We start from the raw sequence: 20,090 nt of genomic DNA on the forward strand, positions 1-20,090 counted from the left end.
AATGCATGATATGATGCCCGCTGCAAATTAAAACAACAACCACTTTTAGTTGTCCTAATAATTATGATCAAAAATAAATCAAGGAGACGATATCAGATCAGAAATACTCATATAATGTCAATGTATAGAGTACTGAAGTGTGACGTCATAAAATTTTCTTTTTTGCATTTCAGCATTTTCATGACCATATTTCAGTAGAACATGATGAAAAACATCCACAGTCCAAATTTGGTGGGAATCGGATCATGAGGGCCCGAGATATGGCCGCATGAATAGGCCTACCTAATTAGCCCCATTGAAATCAGTGTAAATTAGCCTGGTTCCAAACAGTTATGAACCAGGCCAATTTACACTGATTTCAATGGGGCTAACTAGGTATTCATGCGGCCATATCTCGGGCCCTCATGATCCGATTCCACCAAATTTGGACTGTGGATGTTTTTCATCATGCTCCACCGATACATGGTATTCAAAACGCTGAAATGCAAAAAAAAAGTTTTCTGTGACGTCATCACTTCGGTACTCTATATCTTAAGCTGGTAACATAAAATGATATATTTATATTTGAATACGTTTTTCATTTGTATCTCTAGAGCGAGGAATCTGAAAAATCTGAGGTTGCCCTCGATGAGGAGATAATATTCGATGGCCTACATCCGTATACAAGTTATCGCTTAGCGGTTACAAGTTGGTTGGGACGTACGGGGGGACGGCTCGTTTATTTTACGAAGAAAGGCGAAGAAGCAACTGTGAATATTACGACTCTTGAAGATGGTAAGGGGCGTTATAAAATCACAAAGGATTAAGGCGTTTACTTAGAAATGGGCAAAGTTCATTTTAAGGAAAGTATAGGCTATAGGTTAATACGTCAAGAAGTGAAACTGGAAATTGAATTAAGTTAATTTACGGAGATCGAGCTATTTGCTGCTGGTGTTTATAATGCGCGTTATATCGCGGCGATGCGTAGGCTACACTTTGTTATCGAACTGTAGACACTTTTTGCTAAAACATGTGTCTATTTAATATAAACTAGCGGGGTCCTGCGCTTCGTGCGGGCCCCGCTAGTTGAGTAAACGGGAGCGGTTAGTAAACCCGGAGTAAACATGGTAAAACGGTGATGATAATCATTAAATCCTGACCTTTGACCGCGGATGACCATTGCAGTTGTATACTCTCCAATTGTCAGGGATCATTTTCCGCAAGTTACAGCCCGGTTGATAGAGCAACTTAAAATTTTGAAACAGTTTGTAACAAATTGATTGATTTTAACTTTACCCAACAACAGCTTGATTAAAATGAAATCAGTGTTTCCACACTGCTTCTAGTCTCGTAAAATATAGGCCTATAGGCCCTTTCGATCATTATATCATACATGGCTAAGTTTTATTTCATGTCATTGTCAATCACAGTGCCATCAGAGGGACCTGTCATTACAAGCATCGTGAGGAGAGCGGCAAATTGTACTTCACCCGATGTCAGCCCTGTAGTCTTGACATGGGAGGTAAAGTATTATCACATCATTTATAAGAATACCAATGGCTCAGTGGCACAAAGACGTATGTCCATTAGCAGGTGTATGAAAGCTATATGAGTTCTCTGATACAATGTTATGCACTCATGCAATGCAAACCGGGTATATGCCTACACTGCAAGAATTTAACTTGTGTACTATAATGCTATCACAGACACGTATAGCTATTATACAACATAAATGGACATGCGTCTTTGTGTCACTAAATGCAAAAGGCAATAGCCAGCATCTGCAAACCTTGATGTAATGCAGTATTGATACTATTGCTATAAACATCGAAAAAATCAAGGTACCCTGCATGTATTGTTATGTTAATGTACCCCGGGAATGTGCCATTAATAATGCAAAATGCAATGCGATGCAATAAAAAGTTGTTCAAATGCAAACGATGTATATTGTGTAGGACTAATAAACGTGATTCGTGGTAATGGATGTATTCGCCGGGTCGATTGGAGTAGCATGAAGCATTTCACTGCAGAAAATGAATCGAGACCGGGTTAGTTTAAACTGTAATTATTATAGGCAACCCCTCGACCACCATGACCACTGTGCCTTGGACATAGCTGACTGTAATTAACTATTCTAGCCCAGTGGGCACATGTATTTAAGGTTCGTTCCGGTGACCTGACCATGACCGGAATCGAAGTCAGATATCAGTCAGACATTCCAATGTCATAATTAATTAGCCTTAATGAGATGATAATTAATTATAGGCCTAGTATAAAACTCGCCGGTCTTGCAATGAATTATATTAATAATGGGCACAAGACGGTTCCTCAATAATTGTACTGTTATGTTACTATGGTTACGGTAATGTCCGAACAGCAAACTTGTCGGAACGGTTCCGTACAGATTTTCTGTAAAATGTATGTAAATTATCGTAAGAATAAATTATGAGGAATTTATAATTATTATACAAAAAGCTGTATATCTACCGATGGAGTCACTCATTCGACACGCATGTTGTCGGTCCTACTTGGTTTGTCATATCGGGTAACAGTTTCGTGACTATAAGTAAATAATTGAAGGAAGCTGGTATGGTGGCATCCGGAATAGGGGACAGATCACCATTAACCACGTGCACCGGTTTAATTCCACTTATGTGATGTCTTGGTTCTTGGATGAATGTTTATTGAGGTCTCCGAGAGTGTAAACATGTACAATTGTATGTTATTGTTAGTTAGAGATACACGTTTTATCACAAAGGTTGTGAGTCGCCGTTTCCTGTGATCACGGATAAGACTGTCACATCAACAACAAAAAAAAACTTGAGTTACGTCATCCGTAATGTACTTGCACGTTATTTGAAGATTAACATTTTGGACACTTCAAGAGTATCTTGCATTTGGAAGAAATGGGCTTTCTTATGTAATAAACATCAAAACTGTTGGGTACCAAATAATTTTGATACGGGATGTTTATAAATACCGTATAAAAAGAATGTAGGCCTACACAAAAGTGTCATCTCCAATGATGTACCGTAAAGAGTCGCCTAATGGCGCACATGAGCTGATTTGCCTCATTGTACATTTTACGTACAAATAATAGAGCTCCCTCCTCTGAATATGCCAATTAAGGGCTTACTGTTAGGATTTTTAGGGAGGGCAATTTTAGTTTGTGCCTAAAATCCAAGAGTGTTTTTGTACCCAACACATTCATGCATTCCATGAGTACAAGGATATTTAGGTTATAGTTTGATCCGCTCGTAATCGGCGGGAATTGTTACGCCGAAAAGTAGACCCAGGTTAAGAGTGATTTTGTTAACCTGTTTGGTCTATATTGTGCGTGTTAAATAGTGTGTAGACAAAGTATTGGATTGAAATAATAATTTGTGATACTTTCGGCGAGTTATCACAAGACAATTCTGAAAATGAAATATATTGATATTAATCTGCGATGTATAAGGCCCGCCGATTGCAAGCTGATCAAACTTTAGTTAAACTATGTACTGATGTACTGGTAGAGGAACATACTACTACAGTTGAGATCATAAATTATGGTATTCTTATGCAATTTGATGAAATTATTTTAAAATGTTTTTTTTTTTTCGTTTTCAGCCACCGTCGCTTGAGAACCAGAACGGCAAAATCACTCATTACTCCATCCGTTATAACACCCCAGGGTATGACTTCTCGCAAGCAATCGTGAGGAATTGTAGTGCTGGCATGCTAGCTTTAGAGCTGGAATTACTGCGATGGCAAGCCTATGAATTCGCCGTGCTGGTCTGCAATTCTGCTGGTTGTACGGAGAGTGACCACAAGACACTGTTTAATATACAAGCATGTAAGATATGAACAAGTTTTAGGCCTATATTATTTTGTTCTTTCGTAAGATCATACCTATTTTAGGATACGCAGGAATATATGTTTAAATTAGGGTATGAACAGCAAATGTTTATTTTTGATGAATTCTACAACTACGTGAATAGAATCGATGCACAACAAGCTTGTTCATACACACAGTCTAATCTGTTTTCTTCATGTTCATCTCATGATAGGCTATAACCAGCCTATTCATTCTCAAAAACATAAATACCGACCGCAAAACACCCCTGTATATCCTAAACAAAGACAAATATGTCAAAATTATTAAGTTAAGAGTTAAGACCTCGTTTTTTGAAATCGGCTGAGAATAAAAGAAACGGTGACCTAAAACCCAATGCAGGAACGAAAACAAAAGTTGCATTTTAATGGTCTAATCTATGGAGAGCACGATGCTAATTAGTAATTCTCTTGTACGAGAGCGCTTCGTGTATACATTCAATAGAGCATCCAATGGAGCAAACTGCAACTTTTGAATTTGCACCTGCCTTGGATTTTTGGATCGTCGTTTCTATATTTCTTGACCGATTTCAACGAATGAGGTGATATTTCCGCGCAAAAAGAAGCAGCTATTGTTTGCTGGTTCTAATTACGACACATCTGTCTTTGTTTAGGATATACAGTGGTGAAAATAATCGGTACCTTATTTCTATTACGGTCTGTACACTGGTGATCAGGCATACTCTGTGATTGTCTCTCGCCTTCATAACTCGCCGATGTTCATCAGAGAAGCTCATTCATTGATTAAAAAGCTGATTAATGCGCCTAAGTTTCTTCAACTGTCATCCGAAGTAGCCTTGAACGGTTTTTGAAGAACAGTTAAAGGTTCTCCAAATGGACTTTAGAATCCCAAATGGTTCTAATAATGAATCTTTTTCCTAGGTGTGCTCTCTACTAGAGTTCCACCTTTGTTTCTAGGTTTAAAACATTATGATCTATTATGTGCGTAGGTGTAAATGGGGTGTACGATGTATGAATGTATTATCGTGCAATTGAGATCTAAATCTTCATTCTCAAGTTCTGCAAATATAAACCATTATGATAAATCATAACTTAATTATCCTCGAAAATCTGCTTGTTTTTCCAGTACGAAAAGGCTCCAAATGTAGAAACATCAGCATTGATCATAGCAATGACCAAACTCTTATTATATCATGGGAACCTCCGGCGAACTTTACCGAATGTATCACGCAATACCTAGTCACCATTCAAACAGACGATGAAAATGGCGCCAAACGACCAGCTGTCAGGGAAATGGTTACCGGAGACACATCGCTACAGGTCAATCAAACTTTGCCTCCGGGTAGCTACATTGTTGCTATAAAGACATTTATTCGTTCTGGATTTGATAGTGCTGCACCTGGTGATGAGGCTATTGGGGAGTTTATTATTGAAGGTGAGTTGGATCAAGACTTCGTAAGTATCGCGTAGTAACAATTGAAATGGCGACCATCTTTGATGTAAAGAGGTAATGCATTTAACATGTTTACTGAATCCCCAAATACTGGTTCGAATCATATGATGTATTTTTATTAGTAATCAATTCATCTTGAACAGCAAGTGTTATGATCTGAGACGAATATACCACACTGCAAAAACAGTGTTTAGCATTTAAACACTTTCTAAACACACCCCTGCCTTCACTTTGTAAGCGTGTTTAAATACTTAACATGTTTAGAGTATTGATGAATCATAATGTATAACCTTTGAACATTGATGTTAAGGATTTTGCGGGGATTTTGATACGTAATGTTTTGTTTCTTAACATGTTTACAAAGTGAATACAAGAATGTGTTGAATGGCTAAACATAGTTTTTGTAGTGCATAGATCAGGTTTGGGTGATGTAGCGTTGCAATGGATAGGGACATATGCAAAGTTTACCCTAGAAAATAGGTAATTTCATGATGGAGATTATCTGAACCAGATCATGTTGAAATAGTTAAGCTCTATTTTTAAGATTTGACATTCATTCGGTGAGAATTCGTCACTTGTCAACACATTCAGGAAAACCATCAACAGCAATGTGATTATTGCAGGTACTTGATATAAGAGCTGAATCATTTACAGCATGTTATATGCTGCTTGGACCAGTGTGACATGTTTTATAATGAAAGACAAAGATAAAGACAATTTATCGCGTCTGACGTCACCTGTCAATCAAACTCGAGCACGGTTTGTTTACAAGTGTCGTGATGATGATTTGCTGAACGCGGATTTATAACCGGGCGCCTTATTGTTAATTTTGCACCTTTCGACATGCAAACATTCTTTATAGTAGGAAACTTTCTGTGGTGAAGGCACCACGTCCACAATGCCTAGAAAAGCTGCTTTTTGCCTTGTAAAAGTACGGAATTGTTAGCCATTTGCTGCTATTCCTTTTCTCCGATCAGCACCAGATAGATCGGTCTTCCTTTTACGCGCTGATTAACATGTGTAAACCAATCAAGGATCGTAATTGACAGTGACATCAGACGCAATAAATTGTTTTTATCTCTGTCTTTAATTATAACACCGCAATGACATGGCAAACATGGGGTCAGTGTTTTTTTTTTAAAACCCTCATTGTCATTTCTGAATTAAATGCAACCAATGAAATATGAAATGTAATTGTCAAACAAAATTTTGCCTTGAGACTAAACGGTTTATATCACATCCACCATTGTCCACAGAAAAAGTTATACCTAACTCATGGGTAGTTATTTTCGGACACCCTATATTAAAGCTACACAATGAGAATCATTGTTTCCCAGGAAAATTACGGTCTGATTTTCCTGCACACGCTGCAGGCCACTCAATACAGCCTACATTATAGGACCAGTTAGACGTTCACATCCACATCTTTTATAATGAAAGGCAGAGATAAATAAGACTAGTTCGTGTCTGACGTTAAAGGCGCGCCGTGATTGGTTGCCGGAACTGCGCAGTAGTAATTTCAGACGCAAACTAGTCTTTTTTATCTCTGTCTTTGATAATAGTGCTGGCCTCAATGCTGGTTGACATCCGGGATCTTATTTCTTTCCTCTGTCATTTACTTTCGTTTATTACAGACAAGACCGTTACCAACCATCTGATACTACCACTCGTCATCACATTCAGCTTTGTCTTTAGTGCGATCCTCGTAGCCATTGTCATCTGTGCTAAGTGGATACTACGACCGTTTGATTTCCATCTGGAGAAAACCAGAGCTCTTGTAAGTGAACTTGGTGAGAACTACCTGCCTATTTTCATTATCAAATGGACCAATCAGTAACAATGTTAGAATAATTTCACCACGCAAAAAAATTGGGGTGATTTATTTGCAAAGCTCCATTCTGATTGGTGATTAAAGTGACGTTATTACGCAATTGACCAATCAGAAGCAATGTTAGATCGGCAGGTAGTGCTCAGGGGGTTAAGATTGAAATAATAATGCCATGATATGCTACTAAAGACGTGTGCTGAATATGTTTGTCATGGTTCTATTCTTCGTACATATAATTCTCCTAGCTTATTAAGGCCACCAGCCCACGTGTTTTCATTCGTGAATTGTTATTAGAAGGAAGTTCAGTTATATTGACACAACATAGTCATGGCAATTAGAAGTATCCATACACAAATACCCAGACTCCAGACCAGTGTATAAAACATTGTGATGAAAATGACGAGGTCGCTGGTACAAATCCCAGTATAAACACTTTGTAGTTGCTTGTAATGAATACTAATACAAAAGCAGTTTTTAAAAGTTTACCGACTAAGAAAATAAGGTTTTTTGTTTGTTTGTTTGTTTGTTTTCAAATGGCTACTCTGAAACTCTTCCTATTTCCATGTTTTCAGAAATATCAATTTCCGATTTTAGATCCTACTATTTAATACTAATGCTTATCTATTTGTTTTGCAAAGTAACCTTTCATCGTAAAATTTATCGTCACATCACATAACATGGTTTGTGGTGAATAAGCATATCATACAAATATTCAAATTGTGATTGATTTAAAATCAGGTCAAACAGAAAACTCCTTATTGACCAGATGGAATCACCGACGTTGCGACCAAAACACTAGGATCCACAACATGCTCATCTATCATTGCACAGTTCTTTAACTTCAATACATTTGCACATTCATTGAATGGCCTTCGACAATATTACTCAAAAAATATAAAAACTCTACAACTGGAGGTCAACTTTTGCACTATGATTGTTTAAATAAGGTTATTAAACAATGCTATTGGGATGAGGCTATTGTGATCCTTAGTGAAACCTTTGGTCAAGTGATCAGCTGGGTGGATGACCTACTCATATTAACTTGTCTACGATATGATGGCATAAAAACTTCTTGATGACCCCACAGTTCAAACAGTATAATATTTAATATTAACGTACCTTTATAGTGAATTTTATTTGTGATTTGATTCCACAGAAAGTGGCTCGAGCCTATCACCCGGAACCAGTTCACTACCGGCACACCGAACAAGAAATATACGATCCACTTCCGGGGTCACGTCGATCATCCAGGTCGTCAACCTCGTCATTCCGACCAAGTCGTAGCAGTAACCCAAGATCGATACTGCGAAGTGACTCATCCTCATCGGTAGGGAATAGGTTGGCTTCCCACAGCGACTCTGGTCCAGCACGGCTATGTAGTCACGTGGAGGAACCAGGGGAAGGAGATGCCTTGCTAGAAAATATTACCTATTCACCAATATCTGCAAGGAAAACTAAGAAATTAAAATGTGGAAATCTTACAACAACGAATCCTATTGTTAAAACACCTGTGTCTTTTAGTAGCGGTGGTTCAAGTCGTCGATATCCAATGTTGACTATCGAAGTCCCTAGAGACAGTAGTAGTCCACGTGTTGTAAGGTGGAAAGCTGGTGGATTTGAAGCCGATTTCGATGAAGAAGATGATCCATTTGATTTACCGAAAGCGGAAGATTTCGATGAAGCAGACGTGCGTGGAAGAGTCACTCCTATTCCGAACTGTTCCACTGATAATGGTAACCCTAATGGTGCATTAATGTATTCAAGACTTATTTCGTCCGATAGCTCTTCCTCGGGTGGTTCAAAACAGAAGCTTAATTACGTTACTTTAGCGTCACAGACTAGTGGAACGTCGGACCTAGGAGGTTGTACGCCACCAATTATCAATGTTATAAACCCATCACTCTTTGGTCCTGTTGTTGAAGAGAGTGCCCATCACGAATCTGATGTTGATGATGATGATCGGGTTCAGTATGCGCGGATGGCAAATGCGCAGCCGTCGATTGCTGCACCTTTTGCAGTTCCAAATACACCAGGTTCATATGCAAATGATCATTCTGATGATACCGTTCAATATGCTCAAATGGCAAATGCACAGCCAGTAAACTTTGCAGCAGCAATACCAATGCCATCAGCTACTGATGGTGCACACATCCACCCATATTCCCGAATTGCAAACGCTGAACGAAATGATCCACAAATATCGCAGCCTGAAAACAATAGTAACATACCACGCACAGGTGGCACGGAGGAGTACACACAACTTGGTCGCGCAGATAATCATCAGAGTCCGCCTTCTGTTGCAAGGGAGGCAAGAACTGATAATGTTTCTCAACCTTATGTGGAATTAAATGGTAATTCACCGGCATTGGTGTCTTCTAGTGCAACACCAAGTAGAAACGGATCATCAGAATCCGGGACATGTGGAGTATCACCTGGTGTGCCTCAAGTTGAGAGCGCAAGTGATTGTAGTGAGTCTACGCAAAACCGGACCAGTGAGTCGGCCTCTACGCAAAAAGAGAATCATTCATTATACGTTAGAACTTCCTCTCCCCTAAGTGGGAGAGAACCAAATGTGACATCAGATTCTAATAGACACGTAAATGCGTCCTCTCCCTCTCTTAATGGGGCTATGGCACAATATGTTGAAGCTTCTAATGTAACGCCATCAGAACCTGATAGGCACTCAAGTACATCTTCAAATGAGGCTTCGTTACAAAATGCTGATGCTTCTAATGTGGTTCCGTCAGAACCAACTATACAAATTACACCGGCAGACTCACATCCAGGACAGAATTCGTCACCTGTCGCTTCAGGCCGTGGCGGTACTAATGCGAACTTACATATGCACCCTGTCGCTTCAGGTCGCGACGGTAGTAATGCGAGCTTAAATATTCAACCCTTACCGTCATTGTCTTCAAGCCCACTTACACACAAAAGACATTTGAGGGAACGCTCTGCGTCGGATCCTCCGTACAGATCGGTACGTGTTCCCATTATACATGTTCCCGGTTCTCCGCTTTTACCTTCCCGCGCTTTGGATGTTCGCGTATCCGATTCAGATACAAGTGATGCGGAGTCATTAGACTCATCATCAAACCGCAGGCCGACAAATATTACCAATGATTTAGGGTATGTCCCAAATGGCGCGGATCATAATGAAAACCGGAACGGGAGTTCTAAATCAGCACCGCCCAAACCTGACGCATGCGCAGAACCCCATAGCCAAAGCGAGTCGACTGCAGCTTCAGAAAATTGTATTCAAGTAGTGAATGATAGGTTGAACAATGATGAAAATGAGGATATTGAAGGTAGGAGAACTGAGGGCACGGCGCCTAATGGTAGTGATTGTGCCACTGAGGACAATGTAAAGACAGAAGAGGAGAATAGAAAAACTGAAGAGAGTCCGCCAGTTGGATTGGATCTTGGTGCTGCATTTGTTAACGGTGGATATGTTCCTCGATCGTGACAGGAAAAGATTGAATATTTTTAGCTCAAATATGCCAACTTGTATATGTACTTAGTGTCTCAAATTGGACAGCAAAACGTTATTTTTACTTAGCAGTATTTTTTATTGTTTTATGATACAGTTCAGTATATGTGAATGATTGTACGTGGATGAGTGTGGAGGGGTGGGGGTGTGTGTGTGAAGGTATATGTGCGGGTGAGAATGGGTACGTTCGTATCGTTCCATGATTATATAAAACAAACTGAAGGAATTCATATCGATCATGTCGTTAGAGATCTATAATTAAATAACCAAACTATTCTCAGACGATGTTGACTCGAGCAGATAGGCCTATATGCACATGTAAATCCAAATGTTTAGGGTTTCTGTAACATTTTTTTAACACTGCAAGGTGTTTAATTTTTCATTTTCACAGTAAAGGTATAGGACACCTAAACACAAAAGTAAACACATAAACACAAAGAGTAAACACATGAGCGTATTTAGATTCTAAACATTCAACACGTTTACTTTCATATTGCTCGGAAAGTAAATGCACATGTGTTTACTTGGTAAACATTTGGTGTCTCATGTTTACTCTTTGTGTTTATGTGTTTACTTTGGTGTTTAGGTGTCCTATACCTTTACTGTGTAATTGAAAAATTAAACACCTCGTAGTGTTTAAAAAGTGTTACAGAAACCCTAAATACTTGGATTTACAGATTAGAGTGAACCCCCGACGCCGGAAAATTAATTTGTTGGGTCTCCTCGGGGTCTCCTTGACTTCATGTTATTTGTTGAATGACGTTTTGGGATCTTACCTCCTTCAGTTTGGTTATACATCATGTGAACTTGGCATACACGATTTATTCTTTCCACTGTTTGTATAGTGTATACTTATAATTCATATAGTGCCATGTTTATAGTCAATTAATTCGTAAGCTAGTGTGTAGTTAGTTACTGATTTAAAAATAACTATTACTTCATTCAAGATTTAGTTTCTCCGAAAGGCCTTAACGTACGTGGAAGTACCCGGGTCCATTTCACTAAACTTTAAAAAACTTCGTAAGTCTCGAAATCGTTACGACGAGTCGTAAGTTCCATTTCACTAAACTTGCTTACGAACGGTACCCTTCGTAAACAATAGGGGTTTCATTTGCTCAGGGACCCTTCGTAAAGTTACGCCTATTATTGGGTATTTGTAACTTTACGGACGGTTACTTGAGTTATGGTACGAATACGAAGGGTTAAAAGTAAAGGGGGGGGGGTCTTTTGGACCTGTGAAAAGTCAAAATTAAGGGGCTTTCTTGTTGAAAATTGCTTGAAAAAAACAAACAGAAATGTGAGGAATGAACAATTTAAGTGTCTTATCAAAATCAGGGGTCTTTCGGAGCTTTATTTTGGTCACATTTATGGGTGTTTCGGAGTTCTGAAATCCAAAAAGAAGGGTCTTCATCTGCCATCATCATCATCATCATGTCCATGGTCCATCATCAGATTATGATCGTGAGATTCGGAGGCTTTTTAAAAGAAGCACGTGGTTCTTATTTGAGAGGCTGTAGGCCTCTAAACCTATAACCTACATTCTAAATAAAATCATAGGCCTATATAGTATCAATGTATACACTCAATGTGAAGTAAAAAGAGAACAGAGCAACAAAATTTGTCAAATTGAATGAGTATACACTTTTAAATTGAGTTCCATTTTACTCATTCTGTTGCTGTGTTTCCAGCTCACGTGTTTTGCGATTCTGGATACAAGGGTCTATTTAGATGGGAAAAACAGTTCGTCCCTTGTGAGAGATTACACAAGAACAGTACATAACAGAACTGCAAGTGTATTATTTCTGTGACCGATTCCCTCTGGACCATAACATTTTAAAGGTGGGTAACCCGATTGACAGCCTTATCCTCTCACCCACTATGCGTGATCATAACCGAGATATTGTTTGCCTCAGAAGACGGCCGATAATTATAATTCTGATAGTTATGTCTGATACATTTCCTCTATGGTATAAACAAAATAGCGATAGTCTAATCACCCTTGACGGTTTACCATGTTTACCACCAATATTGTTCTGTGGGGCTATTGGGATACACGCTTTTGCTCCTAAGGGTAACTCAAAACTTAGATTCAGATTGTTTTTGCTCCTAAGGGTAACTCAGAACTTAGAATCAGATTGTTTTTGCTCTTAAGGGTAACTCAAAACTTAGAATCAGATTGTTTTTGCTCCTAAGGGTAACTCAAAACTTAGAATCAGATTGTTTTTGCTCCTAAGGGGTACTCAAAACTTAGATTCAGATTGTTTTTGCTCCTAAGGGTAACTCAAAACTTAGATTCAGATTGTTTTTGCTCCTAAGGGTACTCAAAACTTAGATTCAGATTGTTTTTGCTCTTAAGGGTAACTCAAAACTTAGAATCAGATTGTTTTTGCTCCTAAGGGTAACTCAAAACTTAGAATCAGATTGTTTTTGCTCCTAAGGGTAACTCAAAACTTAGAATCAGATTGTTTTTGCTCCTAAGGGTACTCAAAACTTAGATTCAGATTGTTTTTGCTCCTAAGGGTAACTCAAAACTTAGATTCAGATTGTTTTTGCTCCTAAGGGTACTCAAAACTTAGATTCAGATTGTTTTTGCTCCTAAGGGTAACTCAAAACTTAGAATCGGATTGTTTTTGCTCCTACGGGTAACTCAAAACTTAGAATCGGATTGTTTTTGCTCCTAAGGGTAACTCAAAACTTAGAATCGGATTGTTTTTGCTCCTACGGGTAACTCAAAACTTAGAATCGGATTGTTTTTGCTCCTAAGGGTAACTCAAAACTTAGAATAAGATTGTTTTTGCTCCTAAGGGTAACTCAAAACTTGGAATCAGATTGTTTTAAGCGATAGGACTCCATGTAAGGGAGGGGGCTATACCATATAAAGGTAGAAACAAATCATATGGTAAAATCATATCACCCACATTCATGACATTTAAGAATCAAGTTACCTTTCTTAAAAAGTAAAGAAGCAAAAGGGTTGCCACTTGCTAAGGTTAAAGGGAAGTGTCAAGACCTTTTTAATCAGAATTGAGCAATGCATAACTAGTAATGTGCTTTTAAAGTCGAGCATAAGTATAGTTCAATTTAGACAACTGTGAGAATGGCCTGTTTAACATGTTTTAAGTAAGAAATGGGTTATATTATACCATTAAAAGACGTGCAATAAATTCTGGTTGAAACCATGCATGGTTTTTTATATACTCTCATAATTATCTTTGTTGTTTGTGTTGCATTTAATGGTGATCTTAGTGTATTTTTGTAAATAGTAATAGTCAGTAGATATAATATGGGCACTATAAGCACTTTCAATATTATCATGATTATACATCTAACAGTACAAGGCCTAATCTTGTTTCTTGTGTTTTGTCCACGGGTATGATTATATCGGACGATTGAGCGTACCATTTGTAGCACGATTCAACTTAGCATTTATTTGGGGGTGGGGTGGGGGCACTGCATCTCTATTATCTCAATTTGTTGTGCTGCACCGAACCCCAACTCTTTAAATGTAAAAGAGTGCCCCCCCCCCCCACCCTCCCAAAGAGTGATTCACTTATAAAACAACTCAAAAAGAGTAAAATGTGGGTTTTTTTTAAACTTTAAACCACTCTAAAAAGAATGACAACCACTAAAAGAGTGAATTTTAACTCTTTCAAGGAGTTAAATGAAGGACAACTCTAAAAACATGTTGTCCTTCATTTTACTCCTTGAACGAGTTGCAATTCACTCTTTTAAGAGTGGTTTTCACTCCTTTTTGAGTGGGTTTAAACTTAAAAAACACATTTCACTCCTTTTTTAGTGGTTTTATAAGTGAGTCACTCTTGTGTGGAGTGATTTTTTCACTCTTACATTTAGAGAGTAGACCACTCGAACAAATTTAGTCAATCACTTTGGCAATTGCAGGATTACACGCGTGACGTCATAATGTCAATTATATGTGACGTATTAGGGTTATCTAGTGAACTTTCGTAGCATACGTGTACGGTAATTCAGTTTGACAGACAATTATGTCTACCTATTAGTAGGGTCATATTTGGACCTCCAGTGACCATCATTTCTGAACAGCAATTTTTGATGGATTCTTGTACTTTGGGGTATTTTAAACAAAATAAGCTCCTATGTCCCTCACCAAAGTGTGGGCATTAGCTGGGAGAGGCCAAAATCCAAAATGGCCGCCGGCGGCCATTTTGAAAAAGTGAATTTTCGGTATCTTCTGAACGCTTTGGTCGTTTGAAGTCATTAAGGTGTCATTTTGGACTAATTTTGTGGTGAGAAATCCATTAAAGGCATTATTTTACCAATTTTTGGCCATCTTCGTCATCAAATCCAAGATGGCCGCCTTTGGCTGTACTAGAAATACATTAAATTATACAGTACATTGAGAAACAACTCATAAAAATGTATTACAAGTGCACTTAACTCATCGTTTGTATTATAAATTGAACACCGATTCAATGTTTGTAACATTTATTCACAAATGAGATCGTCTGCTACTGAAAACAATCCAAAATGGCCGCCCATAGCAACCAAAATCCTCATAGCAACGCATTACAATAACAAAAAATCAACGTTTTTTGACATATATGTGCATTTATTATACCTATTCTTAGTAAATCAAGGTTGACTGATTGTAAGAAAGTGAAAGAATGGTCATAGGGGTTGAGGTAAACAAAAGTTCAAAATGGCTGCCCTTAGCAACCAAAAACATCACAGTAATGCAGTAAAACTACTATAAAATAAGTGATTTTTGACCTTAATGTGTATGTAATTAGTCTTATCCTAGCAAATCGAGGCCTATTAATTAAATGAAGATACCAGTTTGATCAAAGGAGGTCAAACACATCCAAAATGTTCAAAATGGCCGACCAAAGGAGACCATAGCAACCACATTTTACCTAGCAACGCAATAAAATGTCTATAAATCATGCACTTTTTGACCTGGTTGAGTATTCAATGTGTCTTTTTCTAAGTAAATCATATCCTATTGATGGAATGAAGATAACAATTTGGTCAAAGGTGGTCAAACTACTAAAAAAAATATCCAAAATGGCTGACTAAAGACGGCCATAGCAACCAAATTCCACATAGCAACGCAGTAAAATTACTATAAATCGTGTACTTTTTGACCTGGTTGAGTATCAAATGTGTCTTTCCTAATACATGAAAGCACATTGATGGAATGAAGATAGCAATTTGATCAAAGAAGGCCAAACATATCCAAAATATTCAAAATGGTCGAATAAAGGTGACCATAGCAACCAAAATTCAAATAGCAACGCTGTAAAATTAATTAATGAGATTGTCTGCTATACCTCGTAAAATTTAGAAAATGTATATATATTTTTATATTTTAAAAGTCATTGGCCGTTTTGAACCATAAGGGGTTGTTTCTGACTAATTTAGTGATAAAAAATCCATTCCAGGTACTATTGTTAGGTTTTCTGGCCATCTTCATCATTAAATCTAAGATGGCCGCCATCGGCTGCACTACTAGAAATCCACTGAATTTTGCAGTATGCATTTATTTAAATGAAACCTATAAAACCATGTTTTGAGTGCAACTTATTCACTGTTTTCACTATTAATTCAAAAGCTATATTCAATTCTTGCAATATTTATCCACAAATAAGATCGTCTGCTAAGTCATCCGAAATGGCTGCCGGCGGCAATTTTGAAATTTGTAAACAATTTTGTATCTTTTGAACGCCCAGACAATTGTCCCAAAGTTAGTTTTACCAAATTTTAGAATTTCTAATTAAGAAGTAAATCTTGTAGCCCATTATGAAGATTCTGAGCCAAAAAGTGTGTTTTTTTACACTTTTTTAATGTAATTTAACGTTTTCAGTGAATTTTGATACTAAAAATAGATTATTTTATTCTCTTCCCTTTTGAGAAATATACTTTTACACACACACTACATTTATAATTAAAATGATCAGCCTTAAAGTTTTACCTTTTAGTGGGTTAAGCCAAACCTAAGTGGATGAAATATAATTCAACAACTCTTCCTATACCTTTGTACAGGAGCCAGCCGTTGTTAAACTGTGATGAACCCACACTTTTACTGTAGCGTATACGCGAACGCGAGCGAGACTACGCGTTACGCGAGAGCGCGTAAAATTCGTCATGCCTGGAACCTTTGTGCGTATGCCAGCTTACAAGTTGAATTCAGTATTTTTCAGGTAGCGGCTAAACATTGCCGTTTTATTCTGTAGTTTTATTGCTGATATCAAAAGAGAAATCATCGAAGTTTTTGTAAGGCTGAGTGGCAATGATTAACTGACATTCCTCGTAAAATAATCGTGAATTATACGATATTTAGCTTCTTTTCGTTGTTGAAAGGATTCAATCATGTTTCACCGTTGTTCATCACCGTTTAACAACTCGCGTCTGGCGCGTCTGCAGATGAGTTTACTTCGCTCGGGCAGCTAAAGCTGCCCTCGCGAAGTAAACCACGCAGACGACGCGGCCGCGTCGTTGTTAAACGGTGATGAACAACGGTGAAACATGATTGAATCCCTAAATCAAAACTTCTAGCACTGATTGGTTTCCGTAGTTGAAATATGCACTCAAAACATGGTTTTATCGGTTTCATTTAAATAAATGCATACTGCAAAATTCAGTGGATTTCTAGTAGTGCAGCCGATGGCGGCCGTCTTGGATTTAATGATGAAGATGGCCAGAAAACCTAACAATAGTACCTGGAATGGATTTTTTATCACTAAATTAGTCAGAAACAACCCCTTATGGTTAAAACGGGCAATGACTTTTAAAATATAAAAAATATATACATTTTCTAAATTTTTTACGAGGTATAGCAGACAATCTCATTAATTAATTTTACAGCGTTGCTATTTGAATTTTGGTTGCTATGGTCACCTTTATTCGACCATTTTGAATATTTTGGATATGTTTGGCTTTCTTTGATCAAATTGCTATCTTCATTCCATCGATGTGCTTTCATGTATTAGGAATGACACATTTGATACTCAACCAGGTCAAAAAGTACATGATTTATAGTAATTTTACTGCGTTGCTATGTGGAATTTGGTTGCTATGGCCGTCTTTAGTCAGCCATTTTGGATATTTTTTCAGTAGTTTGACCACCTTTGACCAAATTGTTATCTTCATTCCATCAATAGGATATGATTTACTTAGAAAAAGACACATTGAATACTCAACCAGGTCAAAAAGTGCATGATTTATAGACATTTTATTGCGTTGCTAGGTAAAATATGGTTGCTATGGTCTCCTTTGGTCGGCCATTTTGAACATTTTGGATTTGTTTGACCTCCTTTGATCAAACTGGTATCTTCATTTAATTAATAGGCCTCGATTTGCTAGGATAAGAATAATTACATACACATTAAGGTCAAAAATCACTTATTTTATAGTAGTTTTACTGCATTACTGTGATGTTTTTGGTTGCTAAGGGCAGCCATTTTGAACTTTTTGTTTACCTCAACCCCCTATGACCATTCTTTCACTTTCTTACAATCAGTCAACCTTGATTTACTAAGAATATAGGTATAATAAATGCACATATATGTCAAAAAACGTTGATTTTTTTTGTTATTTTAATGCGTTGCTATGAGGATTTTGGTTGCTATGGGCGGCCATTTTGGATTGTTTTCAGTAGCAGACGATCTCATTTGTGAATAAATGTTACAAACATTGAATCGGTGTTCAATTTATAATACAAGCGATGAATTAAGTGCACTTGTAATACATTTTTATGAGTTGTTTCTCAATGTACTGTATAATTTAATGTATTTCTAGTACAGCCAAAGGCGGCCATCTTGGATTTGATGACGAAGATGGACAAAAATGGTAAAATAATGCCTTTAATGGATTTCTCACCACAAAATTAGTCGAAAATGACACCTTAATGACTTCAAACGACCAAAGCGTTCAGAAGATACCGAAAATTCACTTTTTCAAAATAGCGCCGGCGGCCATTTTGGATTTTGGCCTCTCCCAGCTAATGCCCACACTTTGGTGAGGGACATAGGAGCTTATTTTGTTTTAAAAAATTGCTGTTCAGAAATAATGGTCACTGGAGGTCCAAAAATGACCCTACTATATGCACACATTAGACTAAATCCTTTGTCGCCTACACTGCGCATGTATTTGTGTTGTCGATTGAGGGCGGCAGTCTATATCAGTAATGTCACGCGTTCTCGTACTGCGTCCACGAAATAAACTATAGACAGAACGCGATAGTACGTGGACGTGTGACATCAATTTCACCATCGCTTTAACCAATCGGTACGGTGCAGGCTATAGTCCTAGGCTGTGTTCGGCGGGGGCTGCGCACACCGACATCGCTCGGTTAATAATTACATTATACAGCAGAGACACTGAAATGAATACCCCGGATCGATGCACGTGAATGTGCTATGCACTATTTGATATTCAGACGATAAATCTGTGGATACCGGGGTAGAAAATGATGAATATCTCCCGTAATTTATTTAGTCTAAAGAAGCCAGATTTTGTTCCTTGCACTTGAATATAATAGTGGACACTACGAATGAGCCGTAAACTCGGCAAATTGTATTCTGAGATACAGTGCAAACTGTGCCGCAAGTCGTATTCATAGGTGTCTCAATTAGGCGCGACATGTTTCTCACTTGATAGCGTTTAAACCAATCAATAATCTTATTGCTGAAGAGGATAATAATCTTCTACATATAAAAGCATTAAATAGCTCTAGTCTTTGCTTGCTTTGGCTAAATCCTGTTCAAGTGGTGCGTTGCATTGTATTTTGTCTAGGTATGTATAACCAACAATAATAACAATGAGAGGAAATTCCTGTACCTCGTTGACTCGGGGATGATTTGAAATGACCGCCAATTATGACTTTATTACCAGCAAAGTGGAAAAAGAGACACATATAGAACCGAAAAGGGTACCATTTTGTTGAAGGAGCAGAGTTCAACACACAATAACTCCGCTTCTGGATATCGTTTGAAGTCAAATGATATACTATTTTAAAGCTTATGATATATATTTTCTAAACACGAAATAAAACAAAATTGACCGGGGCCGAGTTTACGGCTGATTCGTAGTGTCCAGTCACATTATGTGTTCAACGGATATGATAGTCGTTAGCTTGTGTCTTGAGAATGCGCTTGCGTCTTGAACTCAAAAATGACGAAAATATTCTGATTTTATATGTGCCGAACTATAGCGCAGCGTAGGCTAGCTGCACTCACTCGTGGATGCAGTCTAAGAGCAGATGACCATTGACCTCATCATGGCGTATACATGCTCACTCACACACAGAGAGGTCAATTACCAGGCTATTGTCAGTAGCCTTAGTCGGATGTCCCTCGGCTCATTATGCGTCTCAAAGGTCAGAACAAAATGGCCATGCGTGGCTGTGGATTCAACCTACCATGGCGATTTCTGCCATGAAGATATCGGGGCGATGACACTTTGCTGCGTCCACATGCAAAACATCTGATCCTCTATAAATGAATCCTGTTTCAACCGACTTAATAGAA

General features: G+C 38.0%; 1 protein-coding gene across 2 annotated transcripts in view; it reads left to right on the forward strand.

Moving 5' to 3' along the window:
- LOC140142536 (uncharacterized) overlaps positions 1–13,784 on the forward strand; it is a 35,617-nt gene extending 21,833 nt beyond the window's left edge. For both annotated transcript variants that reach the window (XM_072164527.1, XM_072164528.1), the window contains 6 exons: positions 594–774; positions 1,410–1,501; positions 3,589–3,814; positions 4,940–5,248; positions 6,901–7,043; positions 8,251–13,784. In XM_072164527.1, the coding sequence (XP_072020628.1) occupies positions 594–774; positions 1,410–1,501; positions 3,589–3,814; positions 4,940–5,248; positions 6,901–7,043; positions 8,251–10,560 (3,261 nt within the window). In that variant the 3' untranslated portion in view covers positions 10,561–13,784. The remainder of the gene's footprint in view (positions 1–593; positions 775–1,409; positions 1,502–3,588; positions 3,815–4,939; positions 5,249–6,900; positions 7,044–8,250) is intronic.
- Positions 13,785–20,090: the final 6,306 nt, after the last annotated feature.

This window comes from Amphiura filiformis, chromosome 20, assembly GCF_039555335.1.
Source record: "Amphiura filiformis chromosome 20, Afil_fr2py, whole genome shotgun sequence".
Lineage (NCBI taxonomy): Eukaryota > Metazoa > Echinodermata > Ophiuroidea > Amphilepidida > Amphiuridae > Amphiura > Amphiura filiformis.